Source organism: Vicugna pacos, chromosome 33 (genome assembly GCF_048564905.1).
Source record: "Vicugna pacos chromosome 33, VicPac4, whole genome shotgun sequence".
NCBI lineage: Eukaryota > Metazoa > Chordata > Mammalia > Artiodactyla > Camelidae > Vicugna > Vicugna pacos.
This window is the reverse complement of record NC_133019.1, coordinates 765,417-792,968: the sequence shown is the minus strand read 5'-3', so window position 1 is coordinate 792,968 and position 27,552 is coordinate 765,417. Positions and strand designations below refer to the sequence as shown.

Genomic DNA, 27,552 nt, shown 5'->3' with positions numbered 1-27,552 from the left:
ACGCACATAGTAACGGCGACAAACGGGACAGAGCCCACACGCTAAGGTAAAGACTGCAACAGAGGTGCCAATGTCATCAATGTCTACTTAAAAAGTAACACAACAAGTGCAGCGGCAGGCGACGTGGCCGCTGAGTGAGAGACTCGGGACCAGAGCAGCACCGGGAACAAAGCACAGCCCAGCAGCAGCCTCTCCCATGTGGCCTGGGCCCCCAGGACCCCAGACGGCCTCACGTGGTCCCCTCCCCGCCCGTCACCCCCCGATGTGCCGGCAGCGTAACAGCTACTCCAGACCAGGTGGATGGATCTCAGGCACCTGGCGGACGTTCGAAGCAGAGGCCGTCGAGCTGGTCGTGAGCTCAGTTTTCTGTTCCACTTGATACCAAGGATGAGGAGAGGAACTGGGAGGGCCCCCAAGAAACCCAATGGGGTGAGTGTCAGAAATTAAACCTCCAAGGAAGAGGAAGGACGGGGTGTGGCCTTGCAGAAATGTTACCTGTAAGAGGAGCTTCCGTCACCACGGACGGGGCCGTGGGCCCGGTGGACGTTGTGTCCGATGTCACGAGAGCTCTGCGTGGCAGGGGCAGCGCCACTGCTGTTGTACAGGTGAGGGAACGAGGCTCCAGCCAGCCCTGCGCTCATCCACGCCCGCAGACCCCAGCCAGCAATGGGAGGGCCGGCACTCAGCCTCAGAGGCACGTGACCACCGCTGTCCGCCACAGTCACTGAGCAAAGAGCAGCCAGCCCCTCCGGACGCCAACATTTCTGCTGGACTGGAATCACGCCAGCTTTGGCAGGAGGTGGAGAGAGGCTTCTGGAGCCAGCACATCGCGGGGGTGGGGGGGCGGGGGCGAGTATACTTCTATGAGTTCTATCAGCCGTCCGAACAGTCCAGAAAACACTGCTGTTCTGTTCGCGTTTTCTCCCGCTATCCAAATCTGCTACCATCAACGTGTGATATAATCCTAACCAGAACTTGCACACGTGTGTACTTTTTCACGACGCCCCGCCCTCCGTGTGCGGGACGGGAACACGAACTCCGGCCACAGCGGAAGTTCATGGCCTTGGACTTTCCACGGCCCCAAGAGAAGTGCATTCTTTGAGATTCTTTGAGAATCACACCCAAAGATCGCCCCCATCCGGGAGGCAGACCCAGCGACGCACTGGGGTGAGCACAAGTGTCTCACAGCCTTGGACAAGGGCCCCACACCCGCGGCCTGGAGTGGACGGGTTATCTCCAGCCCTGGAAAATCTCCCACGAGATCAAAAACAGATGGTCGACAACGTTGGCAGAAAAAAGTAATTTGTCTAAAGCCGAAGGATCGATTCATTCGTAACCTCAGAGGAGAAACAGCAGACTCCTGCTCCCCCGCATCCGGGAGCCCAAATCAGGGTCCGGACCCGCCTCGCCGTGGCCGCCGCTCAGCCATGACCTGGGGCTGGACTGGCTGCTGTCGCCAAGAGACTCTGGCCCCTGTCAGCCCCTCTCCCCAACACCATGCTGCTAAAACAGGGGCTGTTTTCCATGTTCAGTCGCTCCAGTGTCATTTCACTGACATGACTTTTTTTTCTGGCTGCTCAGTGCCACTCCCAGGCTGGGGGAGGCCAGGCAGGAGCCTCACTCCCCCCACTGCCCCCTCCCCCTGCGCGGGGCGCCCACCAAGGAGCGAACAAAGCCAGGAGCCCGCGGCCAGCCCCGAAGGCTCAGGCCGCCGGCCGCCTGGAGGAGAGAAATCACACCGCTCAGGTCCGCCTCCCGCTTCGCCAATTTCTACTCCCTTTAATTCAGTCCAGCTCCTCCCGACCCCAGCAGGCTGAGTTCCAGAGCTACTTTCAACAGATAGCACCAATTACCAAGGTGTGAAAATAGAAACCTCCGAATTTGAGAACAAGCCCAGAGACAGACGGGGACTTAACTGAACTGAGAAAGAAGGTGAGAGAAGAGAGCGGGGGTCTGGGGGGCAGGGGGGCGGCTGCAGAGACGGCCACCCAGAGGCCCCCAGGACCACAGATGGGTGGGGGCCGGCGCGTGGACCTGGGACCGTCCTCGCAGGCCGGTGAGAACTCCAGCTCCGCCCCACCGAGCCCTGAACTGGACAGAGGGCCCTGGGAGCCCCGTTCCCCCTGCTGGCCACAGAGGCCTACAGACTCTGCAGGGAGACCCTCGCCCTCTGCAGGGATCTGGTCCAAGGGCGCGGCACGGGGGAGGAGAGCCCCAGGGGCTCCCACAGGCAGCCGGTGGTCACGGGAGCCATGCGCACCCGGGGCAGGTGGGGGTCACCTCCCCGCAGGCTTCCTTGGAGACCCCCGCCCCCCTCCCCGTGCCACACAGCCTGGGCCGTCCAAACCCACGCCGGGATTCGTAACTCTGTCAAAATTCCCCAAGTATCGGCTAGTTTATGCTTTTTGGTCGAAGTTAATTACATGACCTTTTACACTGGCATACGGTCCCCCACAGAACACAAATGAAGCAGGTGCTCAGGAAATACTTGAAACAACGGTTTAAATATGGTGTCCAGTAAAGCTGGCCTTGTAATTTAAGAAAAAGACGACGTTCCCACAGCATTAACAGTAACCCAGTGAGGCCGCCCCCCACCCCGGCTAGATGAGGAGCTACTGGGAAGAACTACCCTCCACACACACCCCCACCCCCCAGGGACGGAAAGGGGGCTCCCAGGGAGCTCCAGCACCAGGCCCAGCCTGAGGCTCGCGGGCCCGTGCCCTCTCCCCAGCGGTCAGTGACCCCTGGACCGGGTACCCTGGGCCTCAGAGAAGCCAGCCGCCCTTCCTCCCTCGCCCACCAGGTGCCTGCCCGGCACGGGCTCCAGCCGGCCCCCAGCCCCCCGGGCACCCTACCTGCCCTTCCTGCGGGAGCCGCTCCACCTGTCCCGAGAGCCCGGCGTCCGCGTCTCTTCACCGGCGCGGCGTTCTCCTCCCCACCTCCCCTGACCCCCAGGCTCCGCCCCGCTCGGCGTCCGCGTCTGGTCGTGGACTGTAAACCACACAGCGGGCGGGAGCTTGCCCCCTCCGGACTCGAGACCGCGGCTTGAACCCTGATCAACAGCTGACCTGCGGTTTTCTTTAACTTTCCTCTGTCTGTTTCCTAATCTGCCACGTGTGGAAAACCGGCCCGTGCCTGCCACGGGCCACGGGAGCACCAGGGGCCGGCTGCCCTGGCCAGGTGGGGTGCCCTGCTGCTTCTCTTCCCAACTGGGGCACAGGCCCCCCGAGTCGGGGGAAGCGCCACCCCTGCCCCGCCCGGAACGGCGCTGAGGGCGTGACCCGCGCTCCCCGTCCGGGGGGGGGGTGCCCGCGGGCCTTGGGCAGCTGCGGCGCGGCAGCTCACAGGTGTGTGTGATTCCACGGACACGCCCACAGCACACGGAAGCAAGCGGGAAACATGCACACACGGACACACACACAGGTGCCTGTTCTCCCTCCCGAGGGTCAACCTAGTAACACCCTGCTCAGAGAAGAAACTGACCTGAGAACTCTGGGCCAGATCCCCTGACTTCTGTCCACATCCTCGGGCCCGTCACTGCTGACCAGCCCCCCCACCCCCACCCGCCTTGTGCCTGTGCTGTGTGCTGGGCGCACACAGCCACAGCTCCTGGTCTGAGTGCTGAGCTACACTGAGCCCGCCCCCACTGGAGGGGACACTTCCAGACGAGATCAGGGTGACCAGCGTCCCGGTCCGCCTGGGCTGGACGGGCCCTGGGCGCAGGGCTCCCGGTCCTAAAGCCAGGGCTGTTCTGGGCAAACCAGGCCGACTGGGAAACCTGGCCGCAGCCTTGATGGCACGGACGGGGCGGGCGTGACACACTGCGGAAGAGCCCAGCCGGGCCTGAGGGCTAGAATCCGCAGAGAGCCTCCTCCACATTCTAGACTCGCTGATTTTTTCATCTCTCTTTAAAGCTGTGGAAAATGAGTCTCACGGGAATACGTCTGCTCGGAGTCAAGTGTGAGTGGCAGAGCTGAGATGGAAACTCGGATCTCCGTGAGGACCATCAGGTCCCCCAGCCGCCCGAGCAGACACCACAGCACCGTCGGGGGCCTGCCGCGAGAGCTCAGAGACACGCAGGCCAGTGGACGTCACCTCAGCTGGTCAGCATCTCCCCCGCCCACCACGTTGTGGCCACGGCTCCTCTGAACCCGGCTGTAAATCCTGCCCGTCTGTAAACACCCAGCCCCAGCCCCCGCCATCCCTTAGCGCTTTGACACTAATTGCTCCACAGAGTGTGCGACTGGCAACACCTTATTAAAAGTGAAATATATCCCACTGCCCGCTGATCGCTGCGTTAGAAAGATAAAGTGGCTGGCAAAGCATCTGACAAAGGGGCTTCTAAACTGAAGCCTGTGAGAGGCGGCTCCTGGGACCCAGGCCGCTTCGGGGTGGGGCCGGAGTTTCCCCGGCCTGCCCCGAAGATTTCTCCACTGCTGCGGCTCCTCCTCAAAGATGAGCTTCCAGGCAACGAGCCTTGGTGCCGAAGAGAGAGAAACGCGGCAGCTCTCAGAGCCAAGAGCGCAGCCCTGTCCTTCCAGGGCCTGAGCAGGCGGAGAGGAGGCTCATCGGGGAGGGGGTGCTGGGCGGCCGGGGGCAGGGCAGGTGGTCTAGAGCGAGAGCCCCGAGCTCAGACCGAACACTGACGGCTTTCAGACAAGCGTGGGACGACATGGAAACCCGCCAAGCCCAGAGTTCCACAGTCAGAGCAAAGGCAAAGTGGACACCTGCCGACGCTCAGCCATCAGAGAGTCCGCCCTCCCCCAGCCTCGCCCAGGCCGCTCGCCGGGGCTCCGCTCTGCAGAGCAGATGCTGCGGTGACCTCACGCTGCAGGAAGTGGGATTCGACCCTCCGATCCAAATGCCCAAACACGCTTCCCAAACACCCTCAGATCCAAGGTTGCCTGGCAGTTCACGTGGCTTACAAGCTAAGAGCGTCTCTCACATTTCTAACGGGCTGTGAAAGAAGAGTCTGAGATAGAGGCCTCGTGTGGCCCGCGACGCCTGAAATATCTCCTTCACAGCAAAGAGTCAGCGGCCAGTCTCCCGGAACGGGGAAGTGAGAGGAAGCTCTGGCGTGGAGGGAGACAACGGGCGGCACAAACATGCCCCCCGGAGAGCACTGCCCGCCTCCACCTTGCACGCCGCGCGCGCGGGCGCTGAGGCCTGACTCATCGGGTCCGCTGTGCACGCTGGGAAGGGCCTCTGTCCTGGCGACGCCTCGCTGCTGTCTCCATCCCGCCGGCGCTGAGCCGTGGCCGTGTTGGGCGGACGGCCCCAGGGGCCGGCAGGTAACAAGGAGACGGAGGGGCGGAGGGAGCCTGTCGCCCTGCCTGTGTTGTGTTTCCGAGATACCAAATTGCCCGATCACGCTGACATTTCCGAGACCAAATTAAAATGCACCACCATGGAGACAAAATGTCATTAGCCTCATTGTAAGTGATTGTGTTAAAACAAATACAAAAATAAAGTGGAAATTAGTCCAAATCATTAAAATACAGAAGCAAAAATGGCCAACAGGGACCTTACATGAGACAGACTAAGAAAGGTTGAGACACCCCTGAGGGAGTCAGGAGAGACGGATGGAGCTGGCGCAGCCGCACACGGGCAACAGGAACAGCGTGGGCGCCAAGGCCAGGGCGGCGAGTCCTCCGCCATGTTGCGCAGCCTTAGAGAGGACGCTTGGCCTCACCAACGCCAGGGCTCCTTCTCTGGGAAGGTGAGAAAGTGACCTCACCTTTTATACGTCTGTTAAGAGCCTCACATCTGAGTAGGAAGAAATACCTTTTGAGTGGGAAACTGCTGAAGACAGTGCCCTGCAGAGAAGGGGCAGGAAGCCCCTCTGGGCAGAGAGGTGACTGACCCTGACCGGGGACAGGGCATCCTCCCAGGGTAGCCCCTGCTTTTCTCGAGAGGCTGAGCTGTGGCCACAGGCAGAGCTCCTGCGAGTGTCATCGAACCAAACCGGGGTCTGCCCGCCGCACAGTGAAGCCAGGCCACGGACGCGGGTCGCAGTGAAGGAAAGCGCAGTGGCCACTGCAGGTGCCAGGCAAGGAGCCCAGGCGCCCAGCGCTCCGAACACGCGAACTCGCCCTGGGTTTCCGGGAGGCAGCTTTACAGGCCAGGTGCGGGAGGGGCCCCGGCGTGAGGGACCAGCTGGTGCACAGTTCCCTGTCGGCTGATGGCCGCTGGGTTAACCGTATCCACCCTTAGGCGTCAGCAGGTCCGGGGGTAGGTGCTCCTGGTCCCTAAGTAGTTGATTTCTTCCATTTGGCAGGCGTTTGAGCTCCTGTGAGACAACTCAGGAGGTACTGTTCTCCAGGGACTTCAGAGAGGCGCTGACGCAGAGGCTACGGAGGGGGTGCCTGTCCAGGGAGGCCCCGCAGGGTCCTGCTCGTTACACAGGGAGCCCAGGCGCGGGACGCTGAGACAAGGTTCAGATTACGATTCAGTGTCACCTCGACTCCCCACCGTCCACGGGGGCACAGCCACACCCCACCCCGCCGCCCGGTCCCTCTGCTCTCTGCCGCTTCACCCACCTGCCCTTCGCCCCCACTGCTTTCACCCACACCCTTTCGCTGGCACCGCGGACTTGGCCCCGTCAGTCTGGCCCCGGTCACACACTGTCCACCTACTGCGTTTCTCATCCCCCTGGTGGACGTCTGCCCGTGACGGACTTGAGCCACAACTGGTGTGAACCGAGCCCCGAAGGAAGGGAACACAACCTCCCCGGCTGCTCTAACTGGGGACGGACGCTCCCAGTTAGGAAGCACTCTAACTGCCGCCTCCCCACCCACGAAGGCCACGTGGAGCCCGTCCCTGGAGGCACCATGACCGGAGGCTGAATTCCTGCCTCAGCCGCCTTCCCCGCAGGGACCGACACTGCCCGCCAGCGCTGGCTTCCCTCCGGCGAGCCCGCCGGCCCGGGGGCTGCCGCCTGTCGACGCGAAGGCGGCGCCAGGTCTCCCCTTGGGCTCAGGGCTGCTGTTTGCCCTGAACACAAGCGTCTTACCAGCATGAGCCGCCCATCTGGAAGCGCGGAGACAGTCAGGACACTGTTAGCGTCCCCCTAACTCGGGCTCACCCCCCAAAGCCTCCAGCTCCCTCTGCGGCAGGAGGCGGCCCGTCTTTGCCTTTTCCTCCACCAGCCCTGTCATCACGACCCCTCAGGAACCGTGTGGACGGGTCAGCAGGATGTTAGGTTGAGTTTTGTTTTGTTTCAGCTGCGTTCCTGGGAGAACTGGGTGGGAGGACAAGACCGGGAAGGGGACGGAGGCCGGAGGCCGGCAGAAGGCAGGAGGAGGTGGGGCCGGCCCTCCTCCAGCCAGCGGACGCGGCGGTTGCTGCAAGAGGCCACTCAGGGCGTTGCCTGAAGCACAGGAGCAAAAAACCTTGACCCTGGCACCCCAGGCAGAACAGTCGCCGTTCAGCCGGCCTGTGCAAAAGCTACAGCCATTGCTCTGCGCTGGGGCGGGGGCCGGCGACCCCGTCCTGTGCGCATCTCCACCGCCGGCGTGCGCCTTCCCCTGGACTCGTTACGTGCTCCCATGGGGCCCCAGGCGCCCACCCCTCCCTCCACGCCCAGCAGGCTTCCCGCACTGACTTCTTGGTTCCTGCACTAGCATCCTTCTCCCGCTCTCCTCCATGAACTCGAGAACCTGGATTCAGAAAGTGGGCCCGCTTCTCCCATCCCTCCACAGGGTGGGACTCGGGACAGAGAAGCCCTCCTCCTGAAGCCAGGCCAGCGGCTCGGAGGGCTGGAGGGACTGCCTGCCGCAGCGCGGACCGGGCAACACGGGGACCGGAGAAGGCGTGGTGGGAAAGCGCAACGAGAGGCTGACCTCCGGCCGAGGAGACGCGTCTTCAGAGGCGAAGGCGCCAGCATTCACCCTGTGAAGCGGGGGTGGTGGAGGCAGGCCAGAGCCGGTCAAACACGGCCTCAAGGCTGGGCCAACGCCATCAGGCCCTGCTCTCCGAGTGCCCATTAGAATCACAAAACATCAGAGCCGCCGGCACCTTACGGGTCCTCTAGTGCAAACTGCTTTTGTAAAGAAGACCCTTGAGGCTGAGAACCGCCCAGTGACCCGCCCAAGGTCACACAGCAGGCGCTGCGGTGAGAGAACAGAGGCTGGGGTCCGGGCCCTGCAGCCCCTTGGCGGCCCCTCGGCGGCCCCACGCAGCTCTCTCTTGGGGAACAGGAGACTCCTGACCCCCAGGAGTTCACTCCCTGATCACAGAGACAAAGTAAAGACACTCTTATAAGTGGCCATCAAGACGGTAAACCATTAAAATCCCAGATGAGCCACGGCCAGAATCAAGGTCACCAGGGGACGTTTTATAAAATCCGAACATCTGACGCTGAGCCCTGACCACTTACATCAGAGTCTCAGGGAGCAGGGCCTGAGGGGCGTCTGGGCTGATCTGCAGCTGCCCCCAGGTGGTCCCAAAGCGCAGACAAGGCTGAGAACCAACGCTGGCAGGTCAGGAGGGAAGAGCTGCTTCCTGGGTGAAGTGCCCAGAGGCTGCTTGGAGAAGAAGGCATCTGGGCTGGGCCTTGGGGGTTAATCCCTGCTTTCCTCGCTCTCTGGCCTCTGCGTCCACCTTCAGCGTAGTGGTCCAGGGAGATTTCCACCCCCGGTTCCCCACGGGAGAGGGTGAGGCAGGCTTAGAAGGGGCCCACGTCCTGGGAGAGAGACGCCTTCAGGTCGGGTCGGCAGCCCTGCCCAGCTGAGCCCTGCGGCACCCTGTGAGTTCAGCCCACGGGCGTCAGATGAGGGTCGGGGCTGCTGTGAGTGACGCTCTCTCTGGCCCAGCAGGGAACTGGCCCCAGCCCCCTAATCACACAGAGAGACAACAGGGACTCCCAGAGGGCTGTCAAGAGTCACCTCCCCTGGATCTGCACCACAGACCTCACCTGCCCGGGTCGGCAGCCTGGTCCCTTGGTGCTGGACACACCTGGCACACGGAAGCGGGCAGGGAGGAGCGGCTGGCTGTGGTCGTGGGGGCTGGGGCTGGCTGGGCCTCCCCAGCCTTGTGTGGCACCACCTCCCACCACCCAGTCAGGACAACAGGACAGACGGACAGAAGGAGGCTGTGCTCCCCAAGACCCCCTCCTGACTCCGCAGTGTGGCAGCGTGGCAGTGCTGTTCAGCATTTGCACTGAGATTGCCTTGAGATCCCCGGAGACTTCCTCTGACGACGCTCCTCCGTGAACCTCCGCCCACGATCCACCACAGCAGCTCCCACCTAAGTCACGGAAGGTTCGGAAGGTGCCCAAGGGAACACGGGCCGTTGGCTGTCTCCTGTGCGGCCGGCCCGCCTGCCCAGGATGCTTCCACACGGCGGACTCTCCCATTGAAAGACCCACTCACGCTGGGGAGGGCACAGCTCAGTGGCTGTGTTCCCAGGGCAGCCCTTTCCGAGTGGCCCTGGCTCAGGCTCCTGTCCCGAGGCTGCGGTGCCTGGTTCAGAGTGGGCGCTGGCCAGACGCCCTGGCAGGTGTGACCTTGAAGAACGAACTGCTGCCCACGCAGTTTCACCTACACCACAGTTGGCGTTTACAAGTGGGGCTCGTGAAAGGGCCCTAATCAGCGAGCCAGGCCGCAGGAATTAACAGTTTAGCTTCTAAAATTATTGTCGTCAACAACCCAGCAGCAGAGAAATCAGGCCAGCAGGGTCAGCTGACGGTGGGAAGGAAATACGACTCAGAATGCCAAAGCGTCCGTCCTCTCGCGCCAGGCCCCTCCGGGGCTGGGAAGGGCTCTCCCCACAGCAGTCGGGGGCTCGGACAGCACGGTCTGCAAGGAGCACAGGTGCCCTGGACAGGTCAGGACGCCAGAAAGTCACCGTGGACACGGGTCACATCGCCGGGTGTCGGCGAGCCTCAGGGCTCCAGTGCTGGCGGTGGCCGCGGAGGGGGCCGCAGAGCCGCGGGCAAACGAGAAGCCAGAGCAGGGCCGGGGCTGAACAGGGCCGGGTCGGCTTTCCGCCGAGCGGCTGACAGAGGCGGCACTCTGGCTGCGCCGCAGGCTTGGAGCCCTAAGGCACTGGCCCCTAGAACACGGGCCGGGTGCTTCAGCCCGTGAGTCACTTCCAACAGGGGAGGCAGAGGCAGGGACCCATCAAACATTCCCACCTGGCTTTTGCCAGCTCCACTCCGGCTCACCTCGTCTGCTCCCATCCTCTGCACTGGAGCTCCCAGCCGTCCCGGTCACAGAACGGCCGTGGGCAGACGCAGGGCACGCTGAGTGTCCTGCCAAAGATCCCGCCTTGGCGTCAAGAAGCAGTCCGTTGTACAAGGACTGCGGCGGGTGCAGCCTTCAGAGCTGCGGCTCACTACAGGGCGCACCTGTGGTGTGTACAAAACTCTGCACAGTGCACGCCAGTACATAAACACGGCCGCACCAAACCCCCCTCCCCCCAAGCAGCCCAGACACTTAGGGCCCCTCTCACTGCTCGGCTGCAGGAAATAACTTTTCTTTCAAATTGGCTCAGCTTTTACATCGACCTCAAAGCTCCACCGCCGTCCTCGTGGGTCGGGCTACACTATTCACAACCCACTAATTTTCAGACACTTCGTTTTAGCTGAGGTTCAAGTGTCCGTGCATAGGAGCCTGGTCCGGGCTGCCGCTCGCACCCCTGCCTGCCCTCGAGCGAGTGAAGTAAACTCTAAGTCTGCCCTGAAGAAAAGCTGCTGAAACAGCTCGGCCAATAAGAATTGCACATGCTCAGCAAGTGGCAGCCCGGCTAAACTGAGAGCGCGGTTATGGCTTGAGACCCTTCCTTTCTGTTTCGCTCCAGACAGAGCCCTCCGGAGACCAGCCTTAGCCCGTGCCTACAGTGTTGTTACCAAGCACGGCCCTCGGGTCAGCCGCTCCCGCAGAGCATTCCTGAGCGAGCACGCAGCACTGATGAGGCGGTCAGTGACCCAATTTACAGGTTTCGGATAAACCGAATTTTCAGTGGACAAACAAACTGAGAATTAGAAGCTTCTCACGGACTTGAAACCAGGGCAGATGAGCAGTGCCGGCTGTGGAATGAAAGAGGAGGCTGCCCCTCAGGGGCTGAGAGGCACAGCTGACACAGTCGGGGTGCAGGGGCCGTCCTGACGCGTAAAACCACAGAGCGGTGACGCTCAGCCGGGAGCAGCTGTGCCCCCCAGGGGACACCTGTCGACGCTTGGTTGTCACAGCTGGAGAGGTGCTGCTGGCATCTGTGGGGAGAGGCCAGGGATGCAGTTCACCCCCCTGCAGACCACCCCCCCAGCCCAGAAGGGCCCAGAGTGCCGGTGGCACGGGGACGTTAGGGAAACCGAGTTCAAGAAGCTAACGGGCGTGATCGTTTCCATTAAAAGTCACCACAAGGTACTGAATGCAGTTCCCTGTGCTGTGTGTGTGACTGGGACATCGTGCTGGACACCAGAAATTGATACATTGTAACTGACTGTGCTCCAATAAAAAAATTGTAAAGTAAAATGCATTAAAAATTAAAGAAAGAAAGAAGCTGACAGGCAACCACAGCAGCTAAAAACAGAAGCGTCACTGAAGGTGGAGCCAGCTTGGTGAGCCACACGGCGAGCGTGCCCCAGATCACAGACCGGGAGGATGAGACGGAAGCGGAAGGTGTGCGTGGCATTGCCACACGGATGTGGTTCAAGTCGAGGGAGAAAGGAAACCCCTTCACCATCAGCCGAGAAAACCCAGAAGCCCAAGTGAGGAGACAGGGGAGTGGGGCCGCTTACAAAAGTGCCTCGTTCCCCAGGCTCTGGGGAGGGTTTCCCGCACTTTGTTCAGGAGGCTCCAAACACGCACGCTTCTCCTGGTGCTGGGACCGCGTCGCTCTCCCGGCGCTGCAGGGAGACCCGCCGGGCTCTGCGGAGGGGGCGGGTGGTGCAGGCTGGAAGGGGCTGGAGTGGGCAGCAACGCCTCGTCCGGCATCCCAGCAGCACGAAGCCAGCCTGGACCCGTCCAGACCCAGACGTCACGACAGGACTGGACGTGCAGCATCTGGGAGAGACGGTGGGGATGGAGCCGGAAAGGCTGGACTGCGGTGCAGCTCTGGCCCCGGGGGGCGCGAGGGCGAGGCCGCAGGAAGGCTGGCAGACTGGGAAGGCGAGTCCTTCTAAGGAAGGTTGGCAAAGACCCTGGGGAGCCTCAAGCCGAAGTTGCCCCTCAAGGAGGCCGTGTCCCCCCAGAACAGGCGTGACCGGCCCCTCGGTGGCCACGAGCCCAACACAGCCTGGCCACCAGAGAGCAGAGGCCAGGGCCATGGCCAAGGGTGTTTCCTGCAGCCAGAGACCCGAGGGCCCCCTGGTCCCGGCTGCTGCCAAGGCTGGGACCACGTGCGGGGACACGCTCCCACTGCCTAGCTTCCTGTGTTACTCCTTCCCGTGTCTGCATCACTGCGGGTTCACGACAGCCCTGCCCCAGCTGGACCTCCCCTCTGGGGAGCGGGCACCTTCCAAGCCAGGACCTCAGCACCTCGCAGCAGGTGTCCCTGGAGAAGAGCCGTGACAGCAGGAGGACGAGGCGGAGACTCGAGATGAGGACCACACGCAGCGGGGACGGGGGGTCCCCGCACTCAGCTTCTTCCCCCACAAAGACTGTCTTGCGTTCATTTCCCTTCAATGGTCTTTTCTGATAAACAAGAGACTATCCGTGGTGCGGGTCTGTGACCACTGCCACGGCCCTCGTCCTCACCACAAAGACAGCACTGTTGAAGGCCACCAGCTGCTCTCGGACGGGCCTTCCATAGCAACTGCACCGAGCCAGCCTCCAGAGTGGTCTGCGGCCAAGGACAGCCCCCCGCTGCGCCCCAGGGAGAGGCAGCGAGGCCAGGGCCCCCAGAGCCTTTTGCCAATGATGATTGGACATTTCTGTCCTGACTGGTCCCCAGTGGCCCTCACCCCCGGGGATGCGCTGAGAGTCACCTTGAGTGAAGGGAAGGGATATCAGAGTTCCTGTCTTTGTTCATTTATTTCCATCTCATCCTTTTTGTCATCACGTATGTACAGCAATATATGAATACATAAATATATATATATACATACAATTTCTGCATAAATAAACACACTGTGTGCACAGGCTCGAAAACAAAGTTTGGACACCAGCATCACACAGGTCTTCATTTCCTTAAATAGTAGAAAGTGAAGAGAGAGAGTGGAACTCTGGCTGATCAGAGGCAGCTGGGGTCAGGGCGTGGGGCCCCCGGGTGCACTGTGCTGACTCCGGGGTCTCCGATGTTTCTCCGGTGCTTGGCCTGCCCTCCAGGGCCTGGGGGGTGCTGCCCATGGCAGATCTTGCTCCCGCGGGCGACAGGCCCTGAAGGCACCTATCGGCCTCCTCGGCACTGGCAGGTCCCGGCTCCGAGGCAGGAGCATCAGACTCAGACCCCTGCTCCTGGTGCCCATCGCTGGGCGGCCACCGCGCCCTCTGCCTCAGCCTCCCCCCCGGCCCCTCTCGCCTGCTGGCCCGGTGCGTGGCCCACGTCCTTCCCTGTCTTTGGCCTCCAGGCCTTCCGAGTTCCACTTCCCTCCTGACTTCCCTTCCAGCTGTAAGCTGGGCCGGTGGCCTTCATGCTGACCCTGCTTCCAACACAATGCAAGACGGGAGACGTCAGGATAGTGGGAGAATAATTAAGGTATTTCTTGTGTATCCATTTCTTTGAGCAAAATAAAGCCAAGCACGAGCCTTGCCGAGAGGCGCACTGGCCCAAGAGCCCACGTCCAGGAATGTGAAGCTGAAGGTTTCTCTTGGTGCGAAGCCGCCCACTGTCACTCCTTCCCAGGTGTCACCACGGAAAGCAGCTGAACAAAGAACTGTCGTGAAAACTCGAAAATAAAGAACAACAGAGAGTCTCGGGCGCTCCTGCAGGGAAGACTCGCCCCTGCTGCCCTTGGGCTTCTCCCGCCCCCGACCTCTCCCGTCACTTCCGTGCTCCCACTGCAGCACGAAGCCTGGTTTTCAACATTAATATCTTACGAAAAACCAGTGCTCTGGTTCCAGAGGAGGGCCTGAGCAGCGCCCCGCCCGAGACGAGACAGAGACTCGGCAGGCGGGTAGGGAATAAGCCGGCTCTGCCCTCCTCCCGGGACCGGCTCACAGCCAGGGCCCTGCGGGCCGGAGCCACGGAAGGCAGCCGGGTGACACGGGCAGGGCGGCTCGCTCGGAGCGCGGTGTGCCTGGCGGTCCTCGGTCTCAAGGCCCCTCTCACCGTCCCCACCCACTCAGGACAGGCCCTTCCCGAGGCTCCCGAGAAGCCGGGCACGTCGGACTCGGGCAGGCACGAGACAGGAGCGCAACTCTGGGACTCACCCGCTGCACGCCCAGGCCCACAGCAGGCGGTGGGTCTAACCTGGGTCAGCACAGCGCAGCTGCAAGGCTTCAGGGGTTCCCCTGGGGCCTGAGCGGAGGAGTCGGGTCACCAGGGACTCACTGATGAGTCCGTGGGGGGAGAGCTAGTCGGTCCCTCCCCAGCGCGTGTTCAGGAGCACCAAGGAGGGCCCCTGCACCCCCACTGCTCCCCAAAATTCTACCTTCAGCAGCAACGCGAGCTTAGGAGGCAGATGGCGGCAGGCCTGGCACTCAGAGCAGGGGCGCTTCTCACCTGGACTTCAGCCCCTCCGTACTGAGCGATTCTCAACTCCATTTAGGTTTCTCTCATATCAACCCAAAAAAGCAGAGGCCGCGTCCCCTGGTGGGGCCGGAGCAGCTCAGCTGGGGAAACACAGACCACTTTCCAGGACCCTCCATGGAAACAGGAGACGCAAACCAAACGCTGCTCCACCCTGGGCCGTGAGCGCGGGCGATCCCCGACAGCGCGTCCTCCACAGCCACGTTCCCGGGACTCTGGCAGGTTCTCCATGTCAGTTACAGCCACGGCCCCATCACGGCCACAGCGAGACGGTCGGAGAGAGGAGCCTGACCCAGTGAGGCCGTGAGACCTGCCCGCCCGGAGCTGCCGAGCCCGCACAGAGCGCACCTGCCCCGCAGCCCTGCTGGCTCACAACCGGCCGGGAGGCAGGTAAACCAGTGTCCTCTCCCGGGTGACCGGGAGGACTCAGAGCCGTGGAGAGGTTCGTGCAGGTCCGCCCAGCTCGCAGGCGCAGAGGCAGAGCCGGGGCCCGCGTCCTGGTTTCCGAGGCCTCTGCTGCCGGGCTCCCACCAGCTGACGGCACAAGGGCTGGGTGTCCCCTTTCAAAATAAATGAAAGAAGGAAGGAAAGAGTTGTGGGGTCACAACAGGGGGCTACCCAACCTCCAGGGACACCGTGGGGGTGGCTGTCGGCAGCACCCCTCACTCCCAGGACCTCTCCCCAAGCAAAGGAGGGCCCGTCAGGCAGAGACACAGAACCCTGAGAGCGGATTCACTGTCCCTCCCCGTCCGGGCTTCACGCAGAGGCACCGCCCCTGTGCCAAGGAGGACTGGGCGCTCTGGTCCCCATGGGATGGAGCCAGGGGACTCCCAAGGAAACGCCAGCTCCCTTGGAGGCTGGAGGCTGACGGGCTATTTCCATCTCCACACTCCCTCTTCCAGCTTTCTCCTCTCCTCCAGGAGCTGGGGGATCCCTTGGCACCGGGCTCTTAAGAACCAGGTTGGCGTGTTCAGAGCAGCACGGCTGCCTTAGGCCTCGCTCCCTAGAAGGAAAATGCCCGCAGGTGCCCGGCCCCGGCACGGTCACATTTCGGCAGTTCTGCCCCCTTGGACACGCCCCTGTGTTCGTGTCTGCTCAGATCTGAACCCCGGCTCCCCTTTCTGCATTTGCCTACGACCCCTGCGCGGCCCACCGTGGAGGTCAGGGGCTGTGGGCTGGGGAACGGAGGGGCCAGGGCTCTTCCCCTCACCGTCACACGGGGCGGTCAGGGCACACGTGGCCGCACTGTGCACACTGTCGGTCACCGTTTGGCCCTGCATCGTCAGTGCGCAGACGGTGCACTTTCAGCGGGAACCTTCTCTCGGTGTTGAGGGCCGAGTGAGGACACAGGCAGGCACCCCTCACAGCGTGTAGACCAGACAAGTCAGGCGGACACAACCTGGGATTTGGCATTCACGCCACACACGCCCTTCTGCACAGCAAGGAACAACTGGTTCTAGAAGTCTCCCGGTTCCTTTAAAAAGGTCACTCAAAGGATGAGGGTGTCTCTGAGTGGGACAGGCTTCTCTCTGGTCTCTGACCTGCCCCTTTGGTCCTCGGGCAGCAGATACCAGGGAGTCACCCTAATCCACATGCTCCCCGGGCAGTGAGGGGACAGGGCTTCAGGGAACAGCAGCGGCCGAGGGTACAAGTCTATTTCCCAGCCGAGGAGGAGAGCCCAGCTCAGCCCGTCATGTGCTGCGAACACAGGTTACTGAAAACTCTGTGTTGCCATGTGGGCCGGCCCCTACCTGACGCTGTGGCCTTAGGTGAGACACTCAGACTCCCCGTGCCTCAGTGTCCTCATCCGTGTCATGAAAGGAAGGGACCCAGCCATCTCCAGTGTCCCTCTCAGTTCTGAGGACCTCTACTTTCCCACTCAAACCAGTGCGACTCGTCTGGGCAGGGGCGCCAGGCGGAGGTCATGGGTGCCTCCCCGTCATCACAGTGATATTTGTGCAACGGTTGTGTCCTCGTCTCCATAAATCACTCTGGCGTCCCATCAAAGCATCTCTAAAACGCCTGGTTTCTTTCAGCAGGATGGCACCGTGGGCAGAGTCCGGCGGACACCACCACCAGGGCCCTCGCAGTTGTTTTGATGGATGGGGAGCGAGCGATGCAATTCTAAGCTCCCACGTTAGACCCTGAGCGGACGCCGGTTAAGGGGCTGAGGGTATGACGCTCCAGGACTGATGGAATTTCCAAACAGCTTCTTCCTCGTCCCGGGGCAGAATCACACCCTCACGGGAAGAAGCGTCTGGTGAGCAGGACTCTGAGGACAGATTCTCTTCCCCACGCTCCTGAAGGGGCCGCCAGTGCGAACGGCGGTTTGCTTCTAGATTTGGACTCTTCAGATGCGCTGGCGCGCCTACAACCTTCCTGCAGAGGCTCCCACGTCATCCACGTCTCCCGGATCCGACACCACCAGCCGTTTCCCATCTGAGCTGCTGGTCGGCCTCCCATCCGGCCTCCCCCTTCATGACCGCTCAGCTCGAACCCACTCTGCAGACTGCACAAGAGCAAGACTCAGAGTGTCGGTCACGGCCCCTCCACGCCACACAGTGATGTTCCATCCCTTCTGGAATCAAGACCGAGACGGCTGACATGAGCTTCCAGGGCTGCGGGCATCGTCTGGCCCCGCCCAGCCCCCCAGCCTCATCCAGGACGCCACCGCCTTCCTCTGCGCTCCAGCCCCACGGGACACGTCCCCGAGCCTCTCTGCTGCGCAGCCTCGGCACATCCCGTTCAGTCTGCCTCCCCCGGCCGTCCCCTGGGCTCTGGTGATCTCCACCTTCATCCTGGGGATCTCAGCTCAGTTGTCGCTTCCATAGGCAGGTGGCCTCGCCCCCTGGCAAACCAAGCCCTTCCCACAGGCCGACACGCAGCACACGCCGCTCCCCACAGACACGTCAGCTGCGACCTCCGCGACGCGGGCCCGTACCTCAGCCTGTCTGTCTCTCCCATGAGGCAGCAGCACTCTTGAGAGTCAGGTCCATAAGGATTTTTGTTCGGGGATCGCATAGTAGTCACTCAATAAACCCACCAGGGGCAGGACTGTGTTGGGCTGCAGCGCAGAGACGAGCGAGGGGCGTCCCTGCCGTGCAGACCCCGGGGACACGAAGCAGCAAGGATGAGACAGGCTAGGCCATGCGGGACCTGCCGCAAGACACAGCGAGCCTGCTTCCACCTCTCCTGATCTGCCAAGCCATCTGACCCCGTCCAGGGAACCATTTAAGTGTCCCCAGCTGGGCTGTCCACGTCCCTGTCGCCAAGCCCTCGTCCTCCTTCTCCTCCTGTGGGCACAGCTCCTCCCTGTGCGGTTGGTACAGTGCGTACTTGCCAGCGCTGCAGACGAGACCCTAAATTTCAAATAACCGGGGCCCTGATTGGATTAAACCTCCTGAGAAACTGGGTTCGCACGAAGCCAGCAGCCCACGCCAGGGCCCACGTCTGAGTTTATGGAGAGACTCTCACCCTCAAGCGACGTGAGCTCCAGCTCTGAGCCGCCGCGCGTGTCTGGCTGGCAGCTCGGGGCTGGTGTCTGTGGACAAGCATGAACCCGGGAGCGAGGACCCGCTACTCACGTTCTCTGCACGTCTGCCTCCCGTAAGCAGAGGGCACCCCTGTCCTCACTCTGCAGATGGCGGTGCTGGTGGGCTGGCCGAGACCCAGGCTCCCAGAGACAGCACGATGGAGTAGACAAGGTGACACTTAGCGCTCGCGTGACAGGCTAGTGACCCGTGAGCTTGTCCACTCATTCATCCGCTCACTCAGTCATTCAGCAAACACGTTTGAGCACTTGCTCCAGATCTGTTGCTGCGCTGGGACTGAGGTCATGTTGGAGAACAAAACGTGTGTGACCCCTACCTTTAGGGGGCACAGTCTGGGGAGGAAGACAGGCACAAAACAAAGGATCACTTTAAAACCATGGATCACAGTGTTGGGAAAGAGAAACCGTGTGTCCTGGATTTGCAGGGTGAGGGGGGAAACCTACCCTCCCTTAGAGCATCCAGAAGGCTCCCCTGAGGACGAGAGACTTAGCAGAGCCCAGAGGACAGAAAGGACATTCGGCCAGAAACGTCACAGGGGAGGACCAGGTTTTTCAAGGCTCAGATGACCTCGCAGGGGAAGCCCCTGAGGAGGGAGCGAGCACGCTGTGCTCAGAGTGCTGAGGGCGGTGGAGCAGCGGCCAGCCACGGCGGGGACCAAGCTGGCTACTTGGACTCCATTCCAAAGGCAACCAGAAGTCTGCACAGGGCTCTTCTTTTCCTTAATGGAGGAACGGGGGATCGACCCCAGGACCTTGTGCAGGCTAGGCCCGCTCTCGACCCCCGAGCTGTACCCGCCCCCGTCTGCATAGGGATTTACGCAAAGATAAGCTCAGAACTGGACGACCTCTGCCCTCCTGATATCACGATCGAGGAACAAACGAGACCAAAGATAAATCTTCCAGGTAAACCACGAGGCTTATACTCGGCATGACCCCAGGGCAAATGCCCAGGGATGAGTTTTCGAGGGCGCCCCCTCGGACCGTGTCAGAGAGTCTAGTCTGCACCTCGAAAAGCGGGATGGGCGGGTGTCTCCGGGCCCCCCGCTGTTCCGTGCCATTTCCGCTCCAGTTGGGCCTGGGCCCCGACGCAGGGATTCAGCGGGCCCTTCCAGAGGGTCTCAGCACAGCGTCCCTGCTCATTAAAGGGCTGCTGCCGCTCTCACCCAGCACGTGGCCCTGGGGGGGGGTCTCAGAGCATTTTGCAAACACTTAAGTTATTGGTCCAGTGACCGCAGGGGCATCCCCAGCCTCTCTGCACCGAGGGGTGTGGGCAGAGGGAGGAGCCGGGAAACGTGCCAGGCCAGCCTCTGGGGCGGCGGAAGGACTTGCAAGGTCTCTGCATGGCCCCCGGGGAGCACTCACACGTGGGGCCATGGCGGGGTACGACGGGGCAGCGTGCGGGTCTGCTGCCCTGGTGTCCACAGGGGAGCATCACGGCTTGGCGGCTTCAGCAGGGAGCCCAGGAGGCCGGACAGGCAAGTCCAGAGGGCGGGGCTTGCACTCCTTAAGAGGCCACATGTGATCGTGAGGGTGGCTTAGCTCTGGCTTGGGGTGTGCTTGTGTGTGTCCGTGTGTCTGTGTCCGTGTGTCTGTGTGTGGGGGGGGGACATGAGTCAGGGAAATGAGGAGAGGAGAGAACTGTACTCTCACATCTACGGGAAGGTAACAGGAAGCCCATTTGTCTGCAAGTTTATCTCTGGTTACAGGATTTATTTCTGCTCCATTCTCAGAATTGCCTTCAGTCCCACCCTGGACCCTACAAACTCCTCTGTCTCAGGGCCCAGAGTTGAGGTGGGTAGAAATCTAGCAAATGGAACTGCACTCACGCCCTGCCGTGTTGCTGCCTCCCCACCCGTCCAGGAAAGGCAGAGGCAACCGAGGCCTCGCAGGAAGAGAAGCAAAGTCTAAGTTTTCCATCGAGAGCAGAAAGGCTGGAGGGGCCAGAGCCCACGAGCTGGAGCTCGGCGCCCTCGGGGGGGTCAGCAGGGGGCAGAGGGGAGCGGGGCCAACCCCGGGTGGTGCCGCCTGCCTCCTTCCTACGAGCGAGCCCTGCCCGGCCCCGTGTCTGGAAGGCCCTGTAGCCCGAGGCAGCTGCTGGGGCGGGCGCAGCCCCCGGGGTCCTGCCCAGCGAGCCTGGGACAGGGAAGCCCCCACCCAGAGGCTACCGGGGACGGGGCTCCTGAGGTGCCAGCTGTCCGAGGCTGACGCACAAGCCCGCTCCCAAAGATACTGCAAAGCCACACGGGGGACCGGAGGGGCCGTGTCTGCGGGCCGTGCAGGGAATCCCAGCCCAGGACGCTCGAAGTCAGCAGGCCCAGGACATTGGGTCCAGGAGAGCCCCTTGCTCCAGGCACTAGTCTATCAGAACCTGCACACAGTCTCGGGTGAATGAGTGGGGGCTAGAGTGGCAGGTTCCACGTCACCCCAAAACCGGCACGCAGGAGCAGGCATGGTTGCTCCACCCTCCTCCTCCCCTCCTCTCGCCCGGTGACTGGGAGACCAGGCTGGGTTTTCTGTGTCCACCCTGCTATCACCTAACCTACGTTCGGGCTGCTCTGTCCACCTGGAGACAAGAAGCCTACGCCACTGGAACCCACTCCACAGATGGGTAGGCTGAGGCCCAGAGGGCTCCGAGTGGGCGCAGCGCCCCATTTCCAGCCCCGTCTGGGGCTTGGGGGGGCCACCCTTGTAGACCACAAAGGTGTGACCGTCAGCCGTAGATCCCAGCAGCTGGCGCGAGAGGCCAGGCCCAGAGCTGCTGACTCACAGGCCCAGGCACGTGTCAGCCGTGTAAGGACTCTCCTGTGACTCTGCAGGTACAGGACGGGCAGTGGGGGCGAGAGCAGAGCACGCTGGGAGGAGGCGTCCCTGACGGACCTCAGGCTGAGCCTCACTGCCCAGCGCCGGGCCCCGCAGCCGACACCCAGCTTCTCAGACACGGCCTGGTGGTGCTGACAGCACGCGTCTGGCCTTAATCTTACGTCTGCCATTTTTAGGGGGTTAGGGCCACAGGGTGGCTGGCGGGAGTGGGTGCAGATCTGTGTCTGTCATGAGGGCGACGAGGCCGTGACGGTGCCCGGACTCCCAGCCCCGTTCACATCTCTTCTGCTGTGAGTCTGGGGCACTCTCCCACCCGACCTGCTGCAGACCAGGCCCTGTTAGCAGGCTCCTCGACACCGCAGGGGAGGGCGTGCCCCCCGGCACCCCAGCCCGACTGCCTGAAGGAAGGCGTGTGCTCGGGGAGGGGAGCCGCACCTCACGGCCGTCTGAGCAAGTCCTGGGCTCAGAGAGTGGGACGTGGGAGGAGCCCAGGCCCACAGCCTGGGTGTGGGACTGAACCCAGCCCAGTCCAGGGGGAGGGGCAGTCTTCACAGCCAATTCCCTGCTTGGAGTCAGGACAGAAGCGGCCCAGCAGGAGGGCCGAGGAGAGGGGGACAAACGGGACGTGATGACGTGGCCTGGACAACAGAGCCCTCCACACTGAGAGCCAAACCCCCACCAGCGGGCCGCTGCCGGCCGGTACAGGGCTGTGCTGAGCTTCGGAAGCTGAGCCTGGGCCCTAAAGACAGCGCCCCCACGCGCACCCCCGCTGCCCTGCCGTCCCTCAGGGCTGGAGGGAGCGGCAGCAGGAGGGGGGCTGGGCTCGAAGGCGGGGGCAGATTCTCAGGGACAAGGTGGGCTGAGAAGGAGCCGGGGTGCTCGCTGGAAATGCAGGTCTGAGTGCGGGCGGGGTTTCTGCACTTTAATCTGCAGCCCACACTCCACCTGCTTCGCCCATCCTGCTCCTCTTCCTGCAAAGCCCCCTGACCCGGGGCAGAAGGCTCCTGCACGGCTGGTCTCTCCTGCCTGGGACCACAGCCGCCCCTCACTCTGTGCTCAGGGTCACAGGAGTGTCCTAAGCCTGGGGTGAAACTAAATTGTCAATGGAGGCCGCTCCCATCTTGGGTGCAGGCTCGTTAAAGGTCCCACTTGTCAGAGATTCTGCCCAGAAAAGCGATTCATGGCCATCAGTCTGCCCCCACCCCCACCGGAAGGCACCAGGCGACAACATTCGCCTTAAAGTCGCTCTGGGATGGAAACGTGTTTTACCAAAAGACAGAAGCTGCAGAATGAAAGGGCACCGAGGCCCACCTGTCACCCTGGCCTCTGCCTTTAGACGCAGGAAAAGTAAGCGGCCAACGAGCTGGTATCAGCCCTGGCGGGAGGAAACGCATCCTTACAAACAAAAGGAAAAGTCTGAACACATCACAGAGGAGCTCGGGGTGTGAGGAGGAGTCACAAGCAAGCCCCGGGGTCGCTGGAACTTCTGGGCACGGCCGGGCCCTGCTCCCCGCCGGAGCCCTCCGGAAGCCGTGCTTTCCTGGTCTCCCTGGACCCCCCAGGCCACCCCCTCCTCCCGCTGGGCCGGCTCAGGCAGGGTGGCCGCCCTCCCCAGGGAGCTTCATTCCCTGAGGGCCGAGGGGCTGGGGCCAGGTCATGGCCTGGAGCACAGCAGGCCCCAGGTGCAGGCTGCCCCCCACAGCAAGGTCAGCGCTCCCCACTGATGGAGAGGACCCTGGGCTCCTCCAGGAGGCAGGCGCCACCCCTCAGGGTGCACTGCAATGCAGCTCCCGCTCGCGCGCACTCCCAGCCCTCCCCTCAGAAAGTGCGACGTTCCGGTCCTGCAAGGAGGGCAGCAGGCGCGGCCAGCACCCCTGGGGGCGGGGGTCTGAGCCCGGCTGCTCTGCCGGCTCAGCGGGAGGGGGGAGGCTGGGTGCGGGGGGGCCGAGCTGTCACCCAGGTGAGGGGTGGCACACACGGGAAAGTTTGTCTCCTCTCTTGGACCCGGAGCGCCCACCTGGCTCCCTCTACCAGGCAGGAGCGGGTACTGAGCATCTGCCGCCTTCCTCTGAGCCCATCCTGCTGAAACCCCCTCCCAGGCTGGAACCTGGGAGAAGGGGGGAGCACCCCCTCCCAACGCCCCGACCTGAAGCAGACAGCCCCGAACATGGCTGTGCAGGGCCCAGCTCTGCTAGGAGTACAATTTTAAGACAGCATTACAAAACATTATACCATAGGTTTTTTTTTTAAGTCAGTCCTCTTTTTCCTTCTCCCCAATAAACTTTCATTTTTCTGATTTCACTTTGGTAGCTCAGAAATACTCAGGGCTTCATGTTCTTCAAAACAAAAACCAAGTAATTCTGAATATAAAACCGTAAAATTGTGTTTAACCCGTATCAAGACTTGTAAGGCTAAGAGCCTTAGTGTTTACATCTGCATATTTATCCACAGGACTTTGGGTTGACGCTAACGTGTAAGCAAACGCATGTATCTCAATTTGGAAAAAAAAGAGAAAATTCTTGCTGGGCCGGATTGAAGGGTTGAGGATGGAAACCCACAGACCCTCTGGTGCTACCAAAACCTCAGAAGCCCAGCCCAGTCCCTTCAGCTTGTTTGAAGGATGCCTGCAGGCATTCAGCTGTCTGCTTGCGAAAGACACGCGTGCAATTATCAAACCTATTAAAACGCGTTGGGTTCTGCAACACTTCCACTGAGCTCATTCGGGCAGGATTGCAGCATCTCACCTGGGTCGCTGCAGAACTGTTCCCCAAACCAGTAACTGCTGTGATAGGTGGACCACATTTAAACCATTCGGTGAGGTAGGGAAGGTGCTGAGGAGAGCCAGGTAAACGCGGGTCCCCACCCCTCCTCCGTATGAACATTCCAAATTCTGTCGGGAAATTCACGGTTCGGATGTGGGGGGCGGGGGGGAGAAATGGGATTCTGAATTTCAAAGGTACAATCTGCCCATTTGGTGGAAGGAGAAAGAAAGGACAGAGCTGAGACAAGAGATGCGGGAGCAAAGGAGGACAGATGGGAGAGGAAGGGGCTGAAGTGAGAGGGGAGAGAGGTGGCGAAGGAAGCAAGCGGGGAAGAGAGGAGTGGGAGAGAGAGAAAGGAGGAGAGACAGGAAAAATAGAGCCGCTGGGAGATGCAGAGAGGAGGGAGTCGGCAACGATGGAGAGAGAGCAGGACGCCCCCCAGCCTGCCAGTCCCAACAGAAGCGGCGAGGATCTATCGCTGGGAGTTTAAGCCCCTCGTCTCCTACCCCTGGGACCACAACTGGTTAACGCCAGCCGGCACCTTCCCCAGAAACGGCAGTGCCTCCCAGCACGGTGCAGATCTCGAACCCAGCTCACCCGCTGCACCGCGGAAAGGAGGGCAGACCCCAAACCCCTGCTGCGAGCCTCCGCGTGTGCGTGCACACAGCAAGCCCCCTCTCCCCTCACGGGCATCTCGCACTCCCCCTTCCCCGGGCTCCCCTCCTTCCCTCCGGTCCTGCTCCAAGCTCTGCGAGCCGCCCAGGGAGCCGAGAACCCCGCCCGGGTACCTGGGATGAAGAGCAGGGCGACTGTCACCGAGAAGACGGCCCAGCAGGCAGGGTGGTGCATCTTGAGGCTGCGGTGTCTCGGCGGCTGGGCTCGCTCCCGCTGCTGCTGCTGCTGCTGCTGCCGCCGCGGCCGCCTTCCTCTGTGCTGAATTCTGAGCAGGTTTAAATCCAATGTTTGCAAAGGGAGGGAGAGAGCAGAAGAGAGAGGGAGCAGGCAGGCAGCGTCTCTGGCTTTTCCTTGCACAGACACACAGCTGGTGAGAACCATCAGCACCAGCGTGCGTGGGGCTCCGAGCAGACCTCCTCCGAGGCACACATTGGCTCCCCTCGCCTGAGCGACACGCGGGCACTTGCTTTCCGGGAGGGAGGCTGGGCTCCGGGGGAGTTGCAGTTTGGCCCTCACTCGCCCTCGCCCTCGCCCTCGCCCGGAGCACAGGGTGTGCACAGCGCTCGGGCTGCTCCGTGGGCACCCCGAGCGCCTTCGTGGGAGGGGCTGCAACTGTCGGTGTAGACCATCCTCCCCCAGCATGGCTCAGGGCGCGACAGGAAAGTGTGACCAACGCTCACGCCAATTTCTCAGCACCGTCCCTCTTCCTGTTCTCTGGGCAGGGAGGTGACCACGGGGACCACACAGATGTTTAAATCTGCGCCCACTCCCCCAGTCTGCCATTAGGAGCCCTTGGAAGTGATTTAGTTTCCCAGCAGGAAGATGGGTGCGTTAGGGCTTTTTCACCAAAGATGCAAAAGGCCAGCTGCCTCCAGCTAGGGCACCCTGAAACTACAAGACAGCTGCCCCCGATGCCCACATGATCGCTCTGACTACAGCACAGGCGGGAGGCATTCCGCTTAGACCGCAAGGAGGCGGAAACTTGCTGAAGTCACTGGCAGTCTCCAAGATGAGGAGGCCACCGGGAGAGGTGCCTGTGGCTTCCTGCCCTCACTTCTTGCTTCTCCGAGCCATAGCCCAGTCCGGCCCTTCCCCTGGAACAGCAGTGCCCGTGGACGGTGCTTCCGGGCATGACCGAGGCAGCATTTCCCCCTGCCCCACACCTGCCCCCAAGGCCTGCAGTCCCCCACCAGGCCCGCTGCGGGCGGTGCCCTCGGCTGTATCCGCCCAACTTTGAGGGCCTGGGTGAGAAGGGCGCCAGGTAGGCCTCGCAGAAGGGACTGGCCGCGCACGGCACAGCTACTTCTGCCCCGGGTCCCCTCCACGGACCCGCAGTGGTCTGGGCTCCTTCCAGCCCCAGGTCTGTGAGTGCCCGTCCCTGGCGGAGTGGCCGCCCTCCTCCTTCACTGTAATTGCTCATGCTTCCCAAGAGCCGGCCAAGGCGCAGGCGCGGGGTCCACAGGCAGCGTTCAGCTCATCCTCACCGCAGCCCCTCCACGCAGCCATGACCACCCCGGACTTTAACAGGCTAAAATTGAAGTCCAGAGAGGTTCAGCAACTTGCTAAAGGCCACACAGCTGAAAGAGGCAGGATTCAAACCCAGACCTGTCCCAGGGCAGAATCCTCTCGGGTGCTATTACGCCCCTACGCCTACAACCGACTGCCTCGAGTCCTCTAGGTCTGCCTGTCCCCCGCTCACACAGAACCAAGCCTATTTGCTTTTGAAGAAGTAGAACAATTAGTCACTTTCCTCCTTACAAACAATTCTGGAAGCTTTTTTTTCACTATGGTGATAGCCTCACCACCTGGCACTTACGAGGCACTTAATGTAAAGTCCTCTTTTTAAGGCTGGGAATAAAGAACATAATTCTCTCTTGTCTGAAAAGGGCACATCATATATCTGAAGAGACCATCCAAAAATTAACATATGTTTGACTCCATATAAAAGATACCAGGACGTGGACATATTAAACATTAACATCAAGTTCTACGAAGCCAGTGGTTGCAAACGTCTCATTCGCAAGCAAATTCACGTGTGGATCCTACCGAAGCTCATCAGAATCACCACCGGTGGCTCCATCTGCGGAACAGAACCGGCCTGAGACGGGCGCGAGGGGTCAGAGAGCTCAGGAGACTGGGTGGATGCTGCAAGGAGAGGAAACAGACTGAAGCCTTTCAGGGAGAAGCTGGGAGAGGACTTGGGGGAGTGGACGGAAGGCAGAGTGAAAAGGGAAGAAGCCACTCTCCTTCTGAGCAGGGGAGCCCCACAAACGAGGGGCAGGAGCTTCCGGAAGTGAATCTGGGTAACTGGGGCAGGAGTGAGCTGGAGGCAGATACAGACCCGGCAGCCCTGGCGCGAGGGGGCCGCTGGGGAAGAGGAAAGAGGGCGGATGGTGACGCGCAGGGGCAGGAGGGCTTGGTGACTGATGGCCCCGTGCAAATAGCAGAGGTCATTTCTGCACCCCAGGGGACAACGGGCTTCTTAATGTCATATTTCATCCCGAGCCTTGTCTTCCAAGAAGGTGTAGTTACACCTTCTTGAAAGATAAGGAAACCGAGGCTCAGAGCAGTTAGGTCGTTTATTCAAGGTCACACAGCTAGCTGGTGACACAGCCGAAATTCAAACCCAGGTTTTTCTATTTTTCAAAGTGAATGCCTCCCTAAAACGACATGATGAACACTGAGCCCTGCCGTTTTCACCCACGTGCCGGGCCCTCTGCTACCGGCCTGTGTATCCGGTGTTTATCATCTCAGCCAGCCAGTGCGGTAGGCACCGTCATCCCACGGTCCTCAGAGAGTTTAAGCGACTTCCCCAGCGTTGCAGGGGTCCAGGCCTGCCGTCACCACCGCGGCTGCACCACGGGGCTACATGCATGGCCTCCTGCAGCCAAGCGTGTGCTCAGCAGGTGTCCCTGAGCCCCGAGTGTCCTGACAGGTTCGGGGGGCACAGCCCCTAAGCGCTCCCGGGAGGACACACACGCTGCCCTCGGTGAGCTGACGGCAGGGCAGAGTCAGCCTCTACCAGCCTCTGCCGGACCAGACCCGCGCCGGGCGCCGCGGGCACATCAGGGCGTGTTGTCGGATTCCCGCCTCCTTCCCCAGAGAAGACGCAGG

The 27,552-nt window shown here is 61.7% G+C and overlaps 1 protein-coding gene across 1 annotated transcript in view; it reads right to left on the bottom strand.

The window, feature by feature from the left end:
* Window positions 1–24,883, bottom strand: part of OPCML (opioid binding protein/cell adhesion molecule like) — an 836,651-nt gene extending 811,768 nt beyond the window's left edge. Inside the window, exon 1 of the mRNA XM_031670341.2 lies at window positions 24,552–24,883. Coding sequence (XP_031526201.2) covers window positions 24,552–24,819 — 268 coding nt within the window. The 5' untranslated portion in view covers window positions 24,820–24,883. The remainder of the gene's footprint in view (window positions 1–24,551) is intronic.
* Window positions 24,884–27,552: the final 2,669 nt, after the last annotated feature.